The sequence below is a fragment of the Mytilus trossulus genome, chromosome 4 (assembly GCF_036588685.1).
Source record: "Mytilus trossulus isolate FHL-02 chromosome 4, PNRI_Mtr1.1.1.hap1, whole genome shotgun sequence".
Lineage (NCBI taxonomy): Eukaryota > Metazoa > Mollusca > Bivalvia > Mytilida > Mytilidae > Mytilus > Mytilus trossulus.
Window position 1 is genome coordinate 31,868,607 of NC_086376.1, and position 15,776 is coordinate 31,884,382.

At 33.4% G+C, this 15,776-nt stretch overlaps 1 protein-coding gene across 1 annotated transcript in view; it reads left to right on the top strand.

The window, feature by feature from the left end:
• LOC134715116 (reticulon-4 receptor-like) overlaps window positions 1–14,393 on the top strand; it is a 61,456-nt gene extending 47,063 nt beyond the window's left edge. The window contains exon 4 of the mRNA XM_063577045.1: window positions 14,294–14,393. Within this exon, the coding sequence (XP_063433115.1) occupies window positions 14,294–14,369 (76 nt within the window). The 3' untranslated portion in view covers window positions 14,370–14,393. The remainder of the gene's footprint in view (window positions 1–14,293) is intronic.
• The last annotated feature ends 1,383 nt before the right edge of the window (window positions 14,394–15,776 follow it).

Consider the following 15,776-nt stretch of genomic DNA (forward strand, 5'->3'; position numbering starts at 1 on the left):
CAATGAAAAGGAAATATCCCTCTAATAGACTAGCATTTAAATCACAGTTTTCGAAAATGGAAGCTAGGTCACCGTGGAACCTAGAACAAAAAAAAGGGAAACAATATATCTTAAATATTTCAAATGCATGTACATGAAATAATATTCATCTCTAAAATTCACCATATTGTTCCCTTTTTTATCTTCTGTTCGATACTGTATATCCAGTGGCGAATCCAGAAATTTTCTAAAGTGGGAGCCCACTGACTGACCTAAGAAGGGGCTCGCTCCAGTCACGATTCAGCTATATAAGCAACCATTTTTTTTCTCAAAAAGCAGGCCCCCCCCCCTAAATCCACCTCTGATATCAACCTCTAGATGTCTTTCAATTACATTCAGTTTAGTGTGGGTTGATGTTTGATTGTTGTACATGTTACAATGAGCAAAGCCCATACTGCAGTCAGCTATAAAAGGCCCTGATAGTGATAAGACAATGTAAAACAATTCAAACGAGAAAACTAACATGTCTGTTTAAGGTTACATCATCAAAATATGTAGGGTAGGTAGGTAGGTCGGTATTTTCTTTTTATTATTTTGTCCATTTTATTTTTTGTGCCATGATTTTGAATTGTGTGGTCCGAGTTGTCCATGGGGCGAGAGTTCCCCTATTTATAATGATTGGATTATTTCTTACGACGGCAATAAAATGGCTTAGGGTGGGTGCTCAAAATAGGATCGGTCAGGTACCCATAATCAAACATATATTTTTTTGGCCTTACCGAGAGCACCATTGAAATATATACAAATCACGGATCGGATACGCATCAACTATGTAAGACCTAATTTCAACACCCCTAAACAGTGAATATTTTTATCGCAAACAGTAGAATTTTATTACATAATGTGAAATGTGTGGGATTGTGCAGCACGTGTCATCATGACATGTGTCCCTTCGCGGCCTTCAGTTTTGATTATAGACTAGAGAAGAGACTAAATGCGTACAAACCTGATGTCAAATGAAGATATACGGAATTTAAATAACGTTGATCCTTTAAATGTATGAAAAACAAAAACATATGACAATTGTTCACATAAAATAGATAATGAACGTCCATTAAAATTATTAAAGTCTCTGATAATTATTTCCCGCGCAAATGTCATGGAATAGACCAAAACGAATTTTAGGTGTGTGTTGTCATTAAAAAATTCGGGTCAATGAACACAGTTAGATTAAATATATAAATATGTTAACTATATTTATATTGGTTTTTCAGAAAAGTGACTTTACCAGATTTTTTTGTGGCAAACAACGGTAAATAGCCTATATCATCTTGACATGACATATGAAAACCCCTTAAGCATAATGGTGTGTGTATGGAATAGTCCATGGAATTGTCCAAACCGATACAGGTGAAATACGTAGAATAATATTGCTGTGTCTATTGTGGACACAGCAATAAAATCAGATTTAAGATCCTTATGAGCCCGTAGTAAAGTAAAAAAAACCTGTAAAAAGCCTTATTAAATAAAATTTGATCGATTAACCTTGAAGTGAAGACTAATACAAATTTGCGTGTATAGTGAACCCCCTAAATAAAATAATACTGTGTTCTAGACCACTTCCCCTTTCGGTGATCTACAGAAATGATTTTTTTACTATATAGTATGTTAACCAAGCAAGTTGTCTTTAAACGAGAAAATTGAATTGTGAAATAAATGAGACATAAATGCACGATTTATGATTTGTAGATGTACAAATTCAATTAATGTCATGTACCAAATTATGTGGAATGCAATTGAGATGAATTCAATTATTGGATAAGCCAAAATCGCCTATAAGTCAAAGACACTGCTATATTTTAAAATATCAATGCGATGTTTGTCTTATATCATAGCGATATTTTTTTAATATCAAACATTTATGAATGCGATACTTTTCTAATATAACTGCTATAGTTTTCTAATATAAAATTAATACGATGACACGTCACAATGCATGTCAAAAGAACCGCAAACATAATTCACAAACTTAGTTCGTGACTTGCTTAATGTTTAAGGATCAATATCACTAAAATTTCGTATCTGTAGCAAAATTAACGCGTACACGATCTTATTATTTTAAAAATGTTGCTGACCCTATTAACCTGTTCAGTCTATTGTTTTCAATCACAAAGTTTAACCGACTAATTCTGTTTGAATTGATAATGCAATGGTGGAATTTAAATGCGGTTGTAAATAGACTACCAACCTATTAGATTCTAATATAGGTCCAGTAAAAAAAAACATTCTTTCAAACAGTCCAATCCAATACAGCTCCAAATAACAATAAATATTCAAATGGTAAAATAGATATTCCAAACAAATTAAAATGTACAAATGCTGATGTCCCGAACTTTGAAGATACCAACTAAGTAGCCTCAGACTATAAATTGAACAACTTCAGATACAACGAAAATAAAAAATCTTGTCAAACAGAAAATGTATTTATTATATTAACATAGGAAAAATATTGAGAGGGAAAACAGTTCTTTTTTATATCAAAGACTTTCCCCGTTGGTAAATCGATATCACTATGAACATAATCAGCTCGCCGCCTGGACGCTCTTTTACATCGCGATGACCGTGAGGGCATTCCGTTGCTTTGTTACCACAGCGATTTGACTTGCGTTTTTGACTAGTAATCGATCGTATAAACAACAATCCGTATCGCTTGGTATAAATTCATTTCTTCAATGAATACTAAAAAAAAAATGTTTAGAAAACAAATGAATAAATGTCTGTTGACGTTAGAAATGTGTATATATTTTTTCTATATTTATACATTTAGATCGTTCAGTGCTGTTTATTTGGTATTTCTATTGACGTAATCGTTCTTGTACCATCATAACTGTCGTTACCTTTAAAACTTTAGAAGTGTGTTTGTTCATTTTGCACTTAACAAAAGATTGAGCACCCAAATGACGTTTTGAAGGACAGGAAAGCAGTTCTTTATAAGAGGCTTATCTGATATAAGATTTATAGATACATTAAGAAGATGGTACATGAGTTCGAATGAGAGAACTTTCCATCAAAGTAATAGTTTGTTTTAAGTAAACCAGTATAGATCAAAGTAGGGCCTTAAACGCGGAGCTTTGACTCTCAGCGAACACCACGCTATATAGGAACCAAACAATTACTAGTGTTAAACCACTCAAACAGGAAAACCAACAGTCTAATTTGTATAAAAAAAAGAGATTCAAAAATGCACAGGCCAAATTTTGTCGTATCAATCTGAACGAGGACAGTATGATTCATTTTTGTCAAAAGTTAGTTTCATTGTTTTCAATAAAGAAAGTCTTCCATGTTGCGAGCATATCTGATATATATTATTTCGGTGCGTTCATTATAAATTTGCTAAATGTTATGTATATGTGAACAATGATTTTGATACTTAGCTATTTGATTACAACATTGTTTATTAAACCCCATCGGGACTTGCATTTTCAAATTTTGAAAATGGTTGAACCTGGTTATATTGTGCTAAACCTGTCACGTGCATGACAGTATCATCAAATTCTGTCATATTTACAACGATGCATGAACAAAACAGACATAAAAGGTAAAATAGTCAAAATATGGATACAGCAGTCAAATATTAATACTAATAATAACTAATATCGATATTACAAAAACACCGCTATGATATTTTAAAAGTATCAAATTGATATTTTAAAAAATCGCATTGATATTTTAAAAGTATCGCATTGATATTTTAAAAGCATCGCATTGTTTATTTATGTATATAAGAAAAACACAGCACTTCAAATTTTACACGGACATAAACTTTAGCTTCTAACTAACTTCTGAATGTATATTTAAGAAATAATTCATGGGGGCTTGAATATATCGTGATTTTACCACGGGTTGGCCCTTTATGACAAATATTTTACCCTGAGCGATAGCGAGGGGTAAAATATCGGCATAAAGGGACAACCCGTGGTAAAATCTAGATATATTCAAGCCCCCATGAATTATTTCGATTCTAATAGGACAAATACGGCAATTATTTTGGATCGAAGCGCTCTAGGTGATGGCATTATTTGCCGTTCCAATATATAAACGCACTATTAAATTGACGTAAATAACGGAGCAAACTGAATAAATGATGATGCTTAAACTATTTATAATAACATATTTAGATAATTTTAGATTAATCTAATTATTATTGTACTTATATGTCTCATATGTATACAAAAACGGATAATATAACTCATATTAGCATCATTTGTTAACGTTACTTTGTTGTGATGATTTTCCGTTTCACAAGCGTGTATTTCCCCGTAAATTGCTTATATTCTGACGTCATTGTTCTATGACGTCGAGTCGCTCATTCATTAAAAAACATATGACGTGGGGGTACAATGGGAACAGCCCATGAAATATATTCATATTTTACCACGGGTGTGTACTCAAAGCGTTTGATGGACGTCATGTTAGAATTAGACTCAATTGTTGTTTATATTTGAACAATAAGTTTTAAAGTTAGTATTTTCTTAATTTTTCGTTGCCGAAAAAAACATTTTCCGCATTGAATGTCTGCATATTTACAATTGATATTAGACAATATCGCTCATTGATATAAGAAAAGTTTTTATCGATACGCTTCTTCCGTAGACTGAAAACGGACCTCAAAATTTTAATGTCAAATGTAATAGACACAAATAACGGACAGATATGTCATTCCGCTGCAAGTATACAATAGAAAAGACATCTCTACAAACTTTACAGAAGTATACCCAACTTTGGAAGAATTGTCTCTTTCTTCTTCAAATCAGTCAATGCCTTCGTATTTATTGCAATTCATTTTATGATTACTCGATGAAACTGCATAGCCAAGACTATTTTCAGGAAATGGCATCACAGAAATTGCGTTATTGTTAAGCAATTGTTGCGTCAACCGTTTGTGTGGCCATTTTTTTTAATCCTTTTCATTTAGGATTGGCTTTACAAATGTACCATGAGTTTGGTTCGAAACACCTTGTTGAAATATTGAATACCAATGGATTTTATGCTTCTTAAAATAGAGTGCGACGCTATCTGATGTGTTGCCTACCATGAAATTGAGCGAAATCAAGATAGTGTATACGTCTCGTGTATAATGTTTCCCCATCATCTTTGCAGACAAGCATATGGATGTCATCTTAACCCTATTTTAGATCTCTGTTAAATCTTGGATGATTTGAAAGGGATGGTTTGAAGCTGGTATTTTTTTTTGGGGAACAAATGTCTTCGGACTTCCTACAATACCTTGTTTGTACTTGTAAAGAAAAACTCAAAATAACGTGTTTGCTTTGAGCAGAACCTTTCATGTGCAGACCTGTGGCCATGAGTGAAATGTATAGAAATATTAAAAACATGTCTAGTGACGGTTGATGAAGATGATGGAGATAACGTTTGATTAGGTATAAACCTTGTTTAACTGATACACACGGTCCCAGACCCTGGGTTAGGGGAGTGTTGGTGCCCTTAAAAAGGTTTAACCACGCCACATTCTGTTTGTGTCTGTTTCAAGTCACGAGAGGGTAATGCAGTGGGTTTTCTTTTTCTTTTCTATATACTATATTTTTTTGTTTCTCATTCATTTTGTACATTAATCAGGTCGAGAGATTTTTCGTTTGTTTTTACATTATTCATTTCGGGAATTGAAGACTATGCAGTATAACTTTTACTCATTGTTGAAGCCCGTACGGGACGTTTTGGTAATTTATGTCTCATTTGGTCTCATGTGGAAGGTTGCCTCATTTGCAATCATATCACATCTTCTTTTTTTATATGGAATACTTTTGAAGTTTGTGGTACGTTGCAAGGAAAAGAGGGAGGATATAGGTACAAAACTTATAATGTAATAAATATTAACCAGAGTAAAATACGCGACAACAGATAATACTATATGGAAGCAGTAATAATTGTGAATAAAAAACAAAAGTAACGAGTATTCTATAATAAAACCCGAAGTATCCGCAGTTCAATTTGATGTTATATTTGACTGTAGTATTATATTGCTTTGATTTGATACCTCACCCAATATGATAGTTAAAAAATAATTTTAAAGTATTGTCCTGCATGACACTTGATTTTTACCTGAAATTTTCAAAAGGTTAAGATGCTCTAAACATTTAATAGGTTGAAAAAATAATTTTTGAAGTTTTGTTTATCAAACGTCGTTTTATGATTGTTTTGGATAAAATAACTCTTAATGTTTATGAGCCGTGTTTCTATTGATAAAAATTTGAACGAGTGTTGAACTTTCTCCAGCTGTTTAAGATTTAAATGTGTGTAACGGTACAGATTAGATCTGTCATAGATACAGAATTAGAACGACTGATGAAGTATAGCAAATTGCCACCTACGTTAAAGTAATCAAATCAATTAAGAATGACTAATATTTATTATATATAATTACACAGGCTTGTATTCAAGACACAATATATATACAAAAGTAATAAAAAACATAATATAATAAAAAAATACAAAATATAAAATTGGCGTTACGGGCAACATGCTAGCAATTGATATGTATTTAAAAAATAAAAAATAAAATACATATCTCAATTAAATTCACATTATTCGAGCATCTATCGCGGCACTTGCACTTGACGACAGAGTGTAGATGTGGTACCGTGACTTCAAATAACTTTCACCATATACTTTAAGGAGAAAGTCACGAGCCACTTTAGTATACATCAAACAGAAACATAACTCGTAGAGTATTGAATGAAACCTCAAACAATGTGAACCTAATAGCAAAGCGAGCCTTTTAAAAGAGAGTATTTACAAGAGCTCGAAGCATAATTCAAAGAACAATATGTTACTTCAAAATACCTCTCTACGAGTGACATGTTGAGCGCTGGCCCATCCCATGTCAAACATATGTAACTCAAGTATACCCACTCTTTTAGTTTATTTAATTAATTTTAATACCTGCATGTTGAGCGCTGGCCCAGCCCATGCTTAGAGGGTATATGGGCTCACTTTGCAACCTGAGACGGATAACCTCGAGTGAAAAAACCATTTGCACACTAAAACATGTATCCAAAAGAACTGTCAAATGGACAAACAAATGATTCGTTCACCCGACGAGAGGGCTGCCTAGTTATCCATTTTATTCAGGGCTGCCTGAGAACTCAGATAATAATTTTGTGACAAGTAAAGAATGGATGAAATTCATTATTACATTGCCCGAACGAATTGCTGCACATGTTGCCAAAGCACAAACCACAATCTCGGAGGTGAAAGGGGCGGATGGAGGGTAAATAATTACAAATAAAAATATTACATAAAATAAACATGTGTATCTAATCCATACAAAAATTACAACTGCAACTTAACTAAATTTCTAATGTACCCTAGACAAGTAAGGAAGGAGTTACTTAAGATTGACATGCCTTATATCAAACAAGATAGACTATTAACATTGCGGTCAGACAATTCCCAGACTTCCATAAATAAGTCAAGATAAGAGATAAAGTAAACAAATGGCATCTGCAAGGAAATAAACACTTACATAAACTTTAATTAATGAACATTAATACGCATTTATGAGCCGTGTTTCTATTGATAAAAATTTGAACGAGTGTTGAACTTTCTCCAGCTGTTTAAGATTTAAATGTGTGTAACGGTACAGATTAGATCTGTCATAGATACAGAATTAGAACGACTGATGAAGTATAGCAAATTGCCACCTAAGTTAAAGTAATCAAATCAATTAAGAATGACTAATATTTATTATATATAATTACACAGGCTTGTATTCAAGACACAATATATATACAAAAGTAATAAAAAACATAATATAATAAAAAAATACAAAATATAAAATTGGCGTTACGGGCAACATGCTAGCAATTGATATGTATTTAAAAAATAAAAAATAAAATACATATCTCAATTAAATTCACATTATTCGAGCATCTATCGCGGCACTTGCACTTGACGACAGAGTGTAGATGTGGTACCGTGACTTCAAATAACTTTCACCATATACTTTAAGGAGAAAGTCACGAGCCACTTTAGTATACATCAAACAGAAACATAACTCGTAGAGTATTGAATGAAACCTCAAACAATGTGAACCTAATAGCAAAGCGAGCCTTTTAAAAGAGAGTATTTACAAGAGCTCGAAGCATAATTCAAAGAACAATATGTTACTTCAAAATACCTCTCTACGAGTGACATGTTGAGCGCTGGCCCATCCCATGTCAAACATATGTAACTCAAGTATACCCACTCTTTTAGTTTATTTAATTAATTTTAATACCTGCATGTTGAGCGCTGGCCCAGCCCATGCTTAGAGGGTATATGGGCTCACTTTGCAACCTGAGACGGATAACCTCGAGTGAAAAAACCATTTGCACACTAAAACATGTATCCAAAAGAACTGTCAAATGGACAAACAAATGATTCGTTCACCCGACGAGAGGGCTGCCTAGTTATCCATTTTATTCAGGGCTGCCTGAGAACTCAGATAATAATTTTGTGACAAGTAAAGAATGGATGAAATTCATTATTACATTGCCCAAACGAAATGCTACACATGCTGCCCTTGTAACGCATTGAGTATCCCCAAAATTATTCCGAGACAGTGGTTGTGCCAAATTGAATATTGTTACTTATTTACATCTATTGACTAATTAGAGCAAACTTTACAAAAATATGCAGAAATCCACATTCTACTTAAATACATAAAAAAAAAATATAATAAGGAATCCCTAATTTTCCTTCTAACAAAGTTTGAATCGTAATTATTTACACATTTTCGAAAGAGCTTGACGAATATCAAATTCAGATGTTCTTATATAACGACTGTAGCAGTCAGATTTCCAACGTCCTAAAGTTTGAATCATATGATCTTGGATACCATTAGAACTACAAGTTGTAGCTGCTCCTATTCGAAAAGAATGTCCACTATATTTATCGGCATTTAAACCCAAGTGTAATAGAATTGTTTTCAATTTGTCTATAAATAACGATCGGCGTAAAGCTAAATTACTACTGTCAACTAATAGCGGATCATTATCTGTTGCACCGTTCATTTTTCTGGATGTTACATATTTTGACAACTGTACATATGGACAAATATCATTATTAGTTTTAAATAGTTTAATGATTACTCCATGACGGAAAATGTCGGTTTTGGATGCCTTCAAACGTAAATTAACTTGACAATCAGATACAAATACTACATCATCCATAGTTAAATTCAAAGCTGAATCAAATGACTGTTTGCATGTAAATTCAGAACAACGCAGGAAACCGAAAAAACCTATAACAGATGCAGTTAACATAGTAAAATCTAAATGCGGATCGAAAATACTTTTCTGTAAATGTTGGTAAATCTGTTGAAGCACACCATAAGTAATCGGTAGTTTTTGTCGCACACTTTTGTTTTCAGTTTTCTTTATACCATTTAGAATATTTTGTAAACGTAGCAAAGGTTTACCTACATTATCTACTAAAGGATTGACACTACAATTTGCAATAGAAAAATGACGTATTCCAGCAAGATATAACTTGATAGTAGAATATTTCAAATTTAACACTGACTGACAATATGATACAAAACAAATTAATATATCCTCGGAAATATTAGACATTACATTTCCAATATTTTCTCCCTCGAATTGAGAAGTACGAAATTTGAGAAAACACTTATACCCAGATGTGTATACATCTCTTGTAGCACTATTAATACTTTTACTCCACAAATTATTAATAACACAACTTAATTCCACAGAATTTCTGAGTGGGGCGGGCAGTGACAAGGTTCCACTGATGCTGTCGGACACAGTTGACGAAAACGATCCATCTGAAATCGAGAGAGAGCATCAGCTATAGTATTACATTTTCCGGCTACATGAGTAGCGTGAATAATAAAATTGTATTTTGCGGAACACCAAGTTAGACGTCTCATTAATTTCATAATTTCTAATGATTTTGATCTTCCCTTCTTTATAATTAAAACTGTTGCCATATTATCACAGTAAAATAGAATACGCTTCCCTGACCACTCATCACCCCATATAATAGCAGCAATTACTATAGGATATAATTCCATGTAAGCCATAGACATTGATAATTCCTTATCTAATTTCATTTCAATGGGCCATAACGCTTGAAACCATCGATTTTTGAAATAACCTCCAAATCCCACGGTTGACGCAGCATCAGTATATAAATCAAAATCAGACGCATTTACTATATTATCATCAATAAAGAAAGAAATTCCATTCCACTGATCTAAGAACTTATGCCACAATGATAAATCATTTCTACAACTAGAATTTAAAGTGACATGGTGATGAAGTTCTTTAACAGAGTGAGCTATGTTAAGTAGATAAGATATAAACGATCTCCCAGGAATAATGACTCTCATAGCAAAATTTAAATGACCCAATAAACTTAACATCTCACGTTTTGTACATGTTTTGCGATTGAGGAAAAACAATAGGTATTCCTTAATTCGACATAATTTATTTTCGGGTAATCTAGCTTCCATACGAATAGTGTCCAATATTATACCCAAGTATTCGATGCATGTTACCGGTCCTAAAGTTTTATGTTTTGCGATCGGAATTTCAAGTGAATCAAACACGGAAACTAAAGTTTTCATAGTAGCGTCGGCATTTGCTGACGGTCTGTCGATTGTTAAGAAATCATCTAGTAGATGTAGAACTGTATTAATTCCATAATTATTGTGTAAAATCCAACACAAAGCAATAGATAAATTGTCCAAAAGTTTGGGACTGGAACGACACCCAAATGCTAATCTAGTGTAAAAGTAATACATATTTTCCCATTTAAATCCATATAAATGCCATAAACTCGGATGAATAGGGATTAATTTAAATGCATTAGATACGTCCAATTTACAACATCTTGAGGCAAAACCGTATTCTTTGATGATTTTAATTGCATCATCGATTTTAATATACGAAAGCGAAAAATCTTCTTTATTGATGAGGTCGTTGACACTACTATGCTCATCACTATTGTGAGGTGCAGATAAATCAAGTATACGTCTTTTCTTTTTAGAATATTTACCTTCAACAATGCCAACAGGACTAACCCTGTATATATCAAAAGGGGCTTTCGTAAATGGGCCTATAACAAAATTATTGTCTAATTCTGATTTGACTAATTCGGAAACGTCATCTGGACATTTTGTAGTAGAAAGCAGGTTTTTACATTCTAAAACCTTTTCCGGTAAGGACGATACGCCTGTAAAAAATCCTTTACGTAACCCGTTAATTAATGAATTTACGAAATATCTATCAGGATGTCTCTGTAGCTCCCACGCTAACTTATCTACATTGATTGGTGTTGTGGCATGCATTAACACATTATCATTATCTAGTCATATATTTGATTGTTTGGTTGTTTTTGGTACACTTGTAGAGGGTTTGATTTGATTTGACGATTTCATATTCATGTCAACATGAGCATAGCGGCACGCGGATCCCCTGTAGCAATTACCAGCGAAATAATAGTTGCAGATTTCTTTCCCTTTGTGGAATAGCTTTGGTCTTCCGTATTGGTCAATATCGGCTGATTGTGGTTTAGAATACGGTGTTGTAGGATTACGCTTTTGTTGGGAATGGTTGTTTTTGCCCTGTGACGTATCAGATAAATAACACATTTCAGTGCTATGCAATGAACTTCCACATACGCCACATGTATTGATAGCTCTCCCTAAGCAAACTGAAGAATACAGTTTCTCATCTCTGATTGACCAGTCGACGGTCAAACCTTTTGTCAATTTTATTGCCGCAACTTTCTTAGCGAAGGCCTTATGGTATTCATAGAAAATGTTACCTTTAAACTTGGTTGCCATTTCTATGATGTCTTGCAAAAACATGTCAAGTTCTACCCGACGATCTTCGAATTCGCACACAATGTTTTTGTAAATGTTAAATGCCTCTATGTATTCTTGGATATATAGCGGGTCACGCTGCAGGCGATGATCTTTTGGCTTAAGAAAGAGAATAGATCCATCTGCCTCTATTTGCTGTGTATCACTTTGATTTTCATTAACAGGAATAAGCAAAGAAACTAAATTAATGTACTTGCCTTCTTTAATGTTTTGTCGCTGAATTTGTGACACTGTTTGTATGTGCGGAAACATACCAGCAGACACTTTCCCGGAAGCACTATATCCCTGTGTTTCGATAAATTGAGATGACGATGGAATTTGAGTACCAGTATGCGATATATCATTCCCGGTAGCATTCTTTTGAAGATCCACTACTGTTTTAAGAATTTCTCCTTGACTTTTAACTGTTTCGGTCAACGATTTAACATTCGCCGATAGTTCACGAATAGTGTTCTTTGACATATCATTGACTACTTCTGTGTCATCAGTTGTTTGCACATTAACAGCAGGCATAGGTTGACGATTAGAGTGTAACAAAGCTTGTAATTGTTTTTGGCTAAATGAAGCAGGAGCATTAACTCCAATCACAATTAGTTCTGCTATTAATTCCTCTTTTGATTTTTTGCTAGAATCATTTGAATTGACAACATTAGCGGATTTTCGTTTCTTTGAAGCCATTTTAAATAATTACAAATAAAAATATTACATAAAATAAACATGTGTATCTAATCCATACAAAAATTACAACTGCAACTTAACTAAATTTCTAATGTACCCTAGACAAGTAAGGAAGGAGTTACTTAAGATTGACATGCCTTATATCAAACAAGATAGACTATTAACATTGCGGTCAGACAATTCCCAGACTTCCATAAATAAGTCAAGATAAGAGATAAAGTAAACAAATGGCATCTGCAAGGAAATAAACACTTACATAAACTTTAATTAATGAACATTAATACGCAATTAAGTTTTATGTATAATAACAAAAATTAATTAAGCCAAAACAGTATCGTTTGAATTTATTTAGAGTTTAGAAATAGAAAAAAATGTCAAAATTGAAACCCTCCCAAATTTTCACAGATTTTTACATATGACCTTTGACCTCAAAGGTGTGTGTTCAGTGGGGAGATTAAATTCAAAAAAATCTACCTTCAGTCACCGCACTATAAACCATAGAGACAAACACAAGAAAAGAAAAGTTGATGAACTCCAAAACGAGAGAAACAGTGTCAGAACCTCCTGCTATGCACACATCATCCGTGCTTAGAATCCGATACTCAGTCAAAATATCCCAATCGATAATATGCTATAATCGTTCTATATACAGACTGGACGAGAACAATTGTATATGAAGTCCTTATAATGAGAACATGAGAGCATTAAGTGTCACTTGAATATTTGAACGGTGTACAATGTAATAGAGAGAACTCTTCTTCTGAAAAATTAAAGTAGACAATTGGAAAGTTGTAACCCTCACGTTTGTCGGTTCTTGTTCTATTTCTAGTTTAGGCATTTTCTTGGTTTCACGTTCTCTGGAATAAATAAAATGCAAGCAAGTATGAGATGAAATCAGGTAATAAAGTTGTAGAGTATCTTTGATATTCTGGTACTTTTATTAGGTAATAAAAATTATAAGACTATTTCATATATGCTTTGGATTTCAAATATTTTGGCCACGAGCATCACTGAAGAGACATGTATTGTCGAAATGCGCATCTGGTGCAACAAAATTGGTACCGTTGATTTTATTACTACCACTGGGTCGATGCCTCTGCTGGTGGACTATTAGTCCCCGATGGTATCACCAGCCCAGTAGCCAGTACTTCGGTACTGGCATGAAAATACGGATTTTATTTTGTGTTATTAAAATTTGCTGTTACAAAATATTAGAAATTATTATAAATTAAGGAATGTATCTCCCTCATGCAAAGCTCTGATTCCTTTCACGAATTTGGCTATACTTTTTGGACCTTTTGGATTATAGCTCTTCATCTTTCATATATGCTTTGGATTTCAAATATTTGGCCACGAGAATCACTGAAGAGACATGTATTGTCGAAATGCGCATCTGGTGCAACAAAATTGGTAACGTTGATTTTATCAATAAAGATTGAAATCACAAATATGCACAAGGGTAATTTCATTTTTTTCCAAATTGTTTTGACAGTATTGAAAATTCATAGTGTCACATCTCATTGTAGTTGATGCACATTTGTTCTTAGTTTGGTAATAAAGTTATTACACTGTTATAAAGCTTATTTCCAAACAATTAACTGACTATAGATGTGTAGAAATATCTTTCTTTTGCAGTTTGACACGTATCCACAATTAATTAATGAAGGACTTTAAAGCCAAAACAAAAGTTCCGATGAACCTTACTTAATGTTTTTGTTTTTATTTTAGGTATATAAACAACAATCAAATTGAAGTGATACAGGACACAGATTTTCTTGGATGTTCGTCGCTAACTACATTGTAAATATCATCAATACTTTTAAACTCGCCTGTCCTTTTCTGATCGATGTCCGTCGTTGTAAACTTTAACACAAGTCTTCTCCTATGAAACTATTGGGACAATTTTTTTCCAAACTTGGCCACACTCATCATTTGGGTACTAGTACCGTATAGCGGGTTATTTTCGCGGGTCTAAAATTTCGCGATTTTCATTGAATAAGGTATACGAAAAATTTTGGCGGTTATTATTTTGGCGGATTCAACATTTTTAACATTACCTTTGCATGTACACTTTTAAATTGGCGGAATTTATTTTGGCGATTTTGTTCTATCCGCGAAAATAAGCGAAAATTTACACCCCGCGAAAATAACCCGCTATACGGTATCTAGTGTAAAAAAAAGTGTCCGGTGATCCTGCCAACCAACCAAGAAGGCAACCATGGCTAAAAATAGACAACGGGGTAAAATGCAGATTTTGGCTTATATCTCTGAAACCAAAGCATTTAGAGTGAATCTATCATAAGGTAAAATTGTTTCTCTGGTCAAGATAAATCGACCCTGATGAATCGGACAATCCTTTGTTGGGTTGCTGCCCCTGAATTGGTAATTTTAAGGAAATTTTGCTGTTTTCGGTTATTATCTGGAAAATTATATAGATAGAGATAAACTGTAAACAGCAATAATGTTCAGCAAAGTAAGATCTACAAATAATTATGCATGACCAAAACTTTCAGATGACCCCTTAAAGAGTTATTGCTCTTTATAGTATTTTTTTAACAAATTTTTGTACATTTTCATAATCTTTTACAATAATCTTCTCCTCTGAAAATACTGAGACAAATGTAACCAAACTTGTCCACAACCATTATTAGGGTATCTAGATTAAAAAATGTGTTCGATGACCCAGCCTTTGAACCAAGATGGCCGACATGGCCAGAATTAGTACATAGGATAAAATGCAGGTTTTGGCTCATATGACTGAAACCAAAGCATTAAGAGCAATTCTGATGAGCATTAAATTGTTTATAAGGTCAATAACTATCTGCCCTGAAACCAATCATCTTGTTGTTGGGTTGCAGCCCCTGAATTGGTAATTTTAAAGAAAATTTCGCAGCTTTTGGTTTATACCTTGAAAATTATTATAGATAGAGATTTATTGTAAACAGCAATATTGTACTGCAAAGTAGGAACTACAAATATGTCTTCAGGACCAAAATGGCCAATTTATCCATTAAGGAGTAATTGCCTTTTAGAGTCATTTTTTAACAATTTTCAGAAAGTTCAAAATATTCTCAACTTTCACTGTTGGGCCAACAGCAAAATACGATTTTGTCACGAATCCATCTGTGTCATTTGCTTAATATGTATATCTACTTAAATGAGCGACACAGGCTCTTTAGAGTCTCTAGTTTTTATGTAATGTGCAAATATA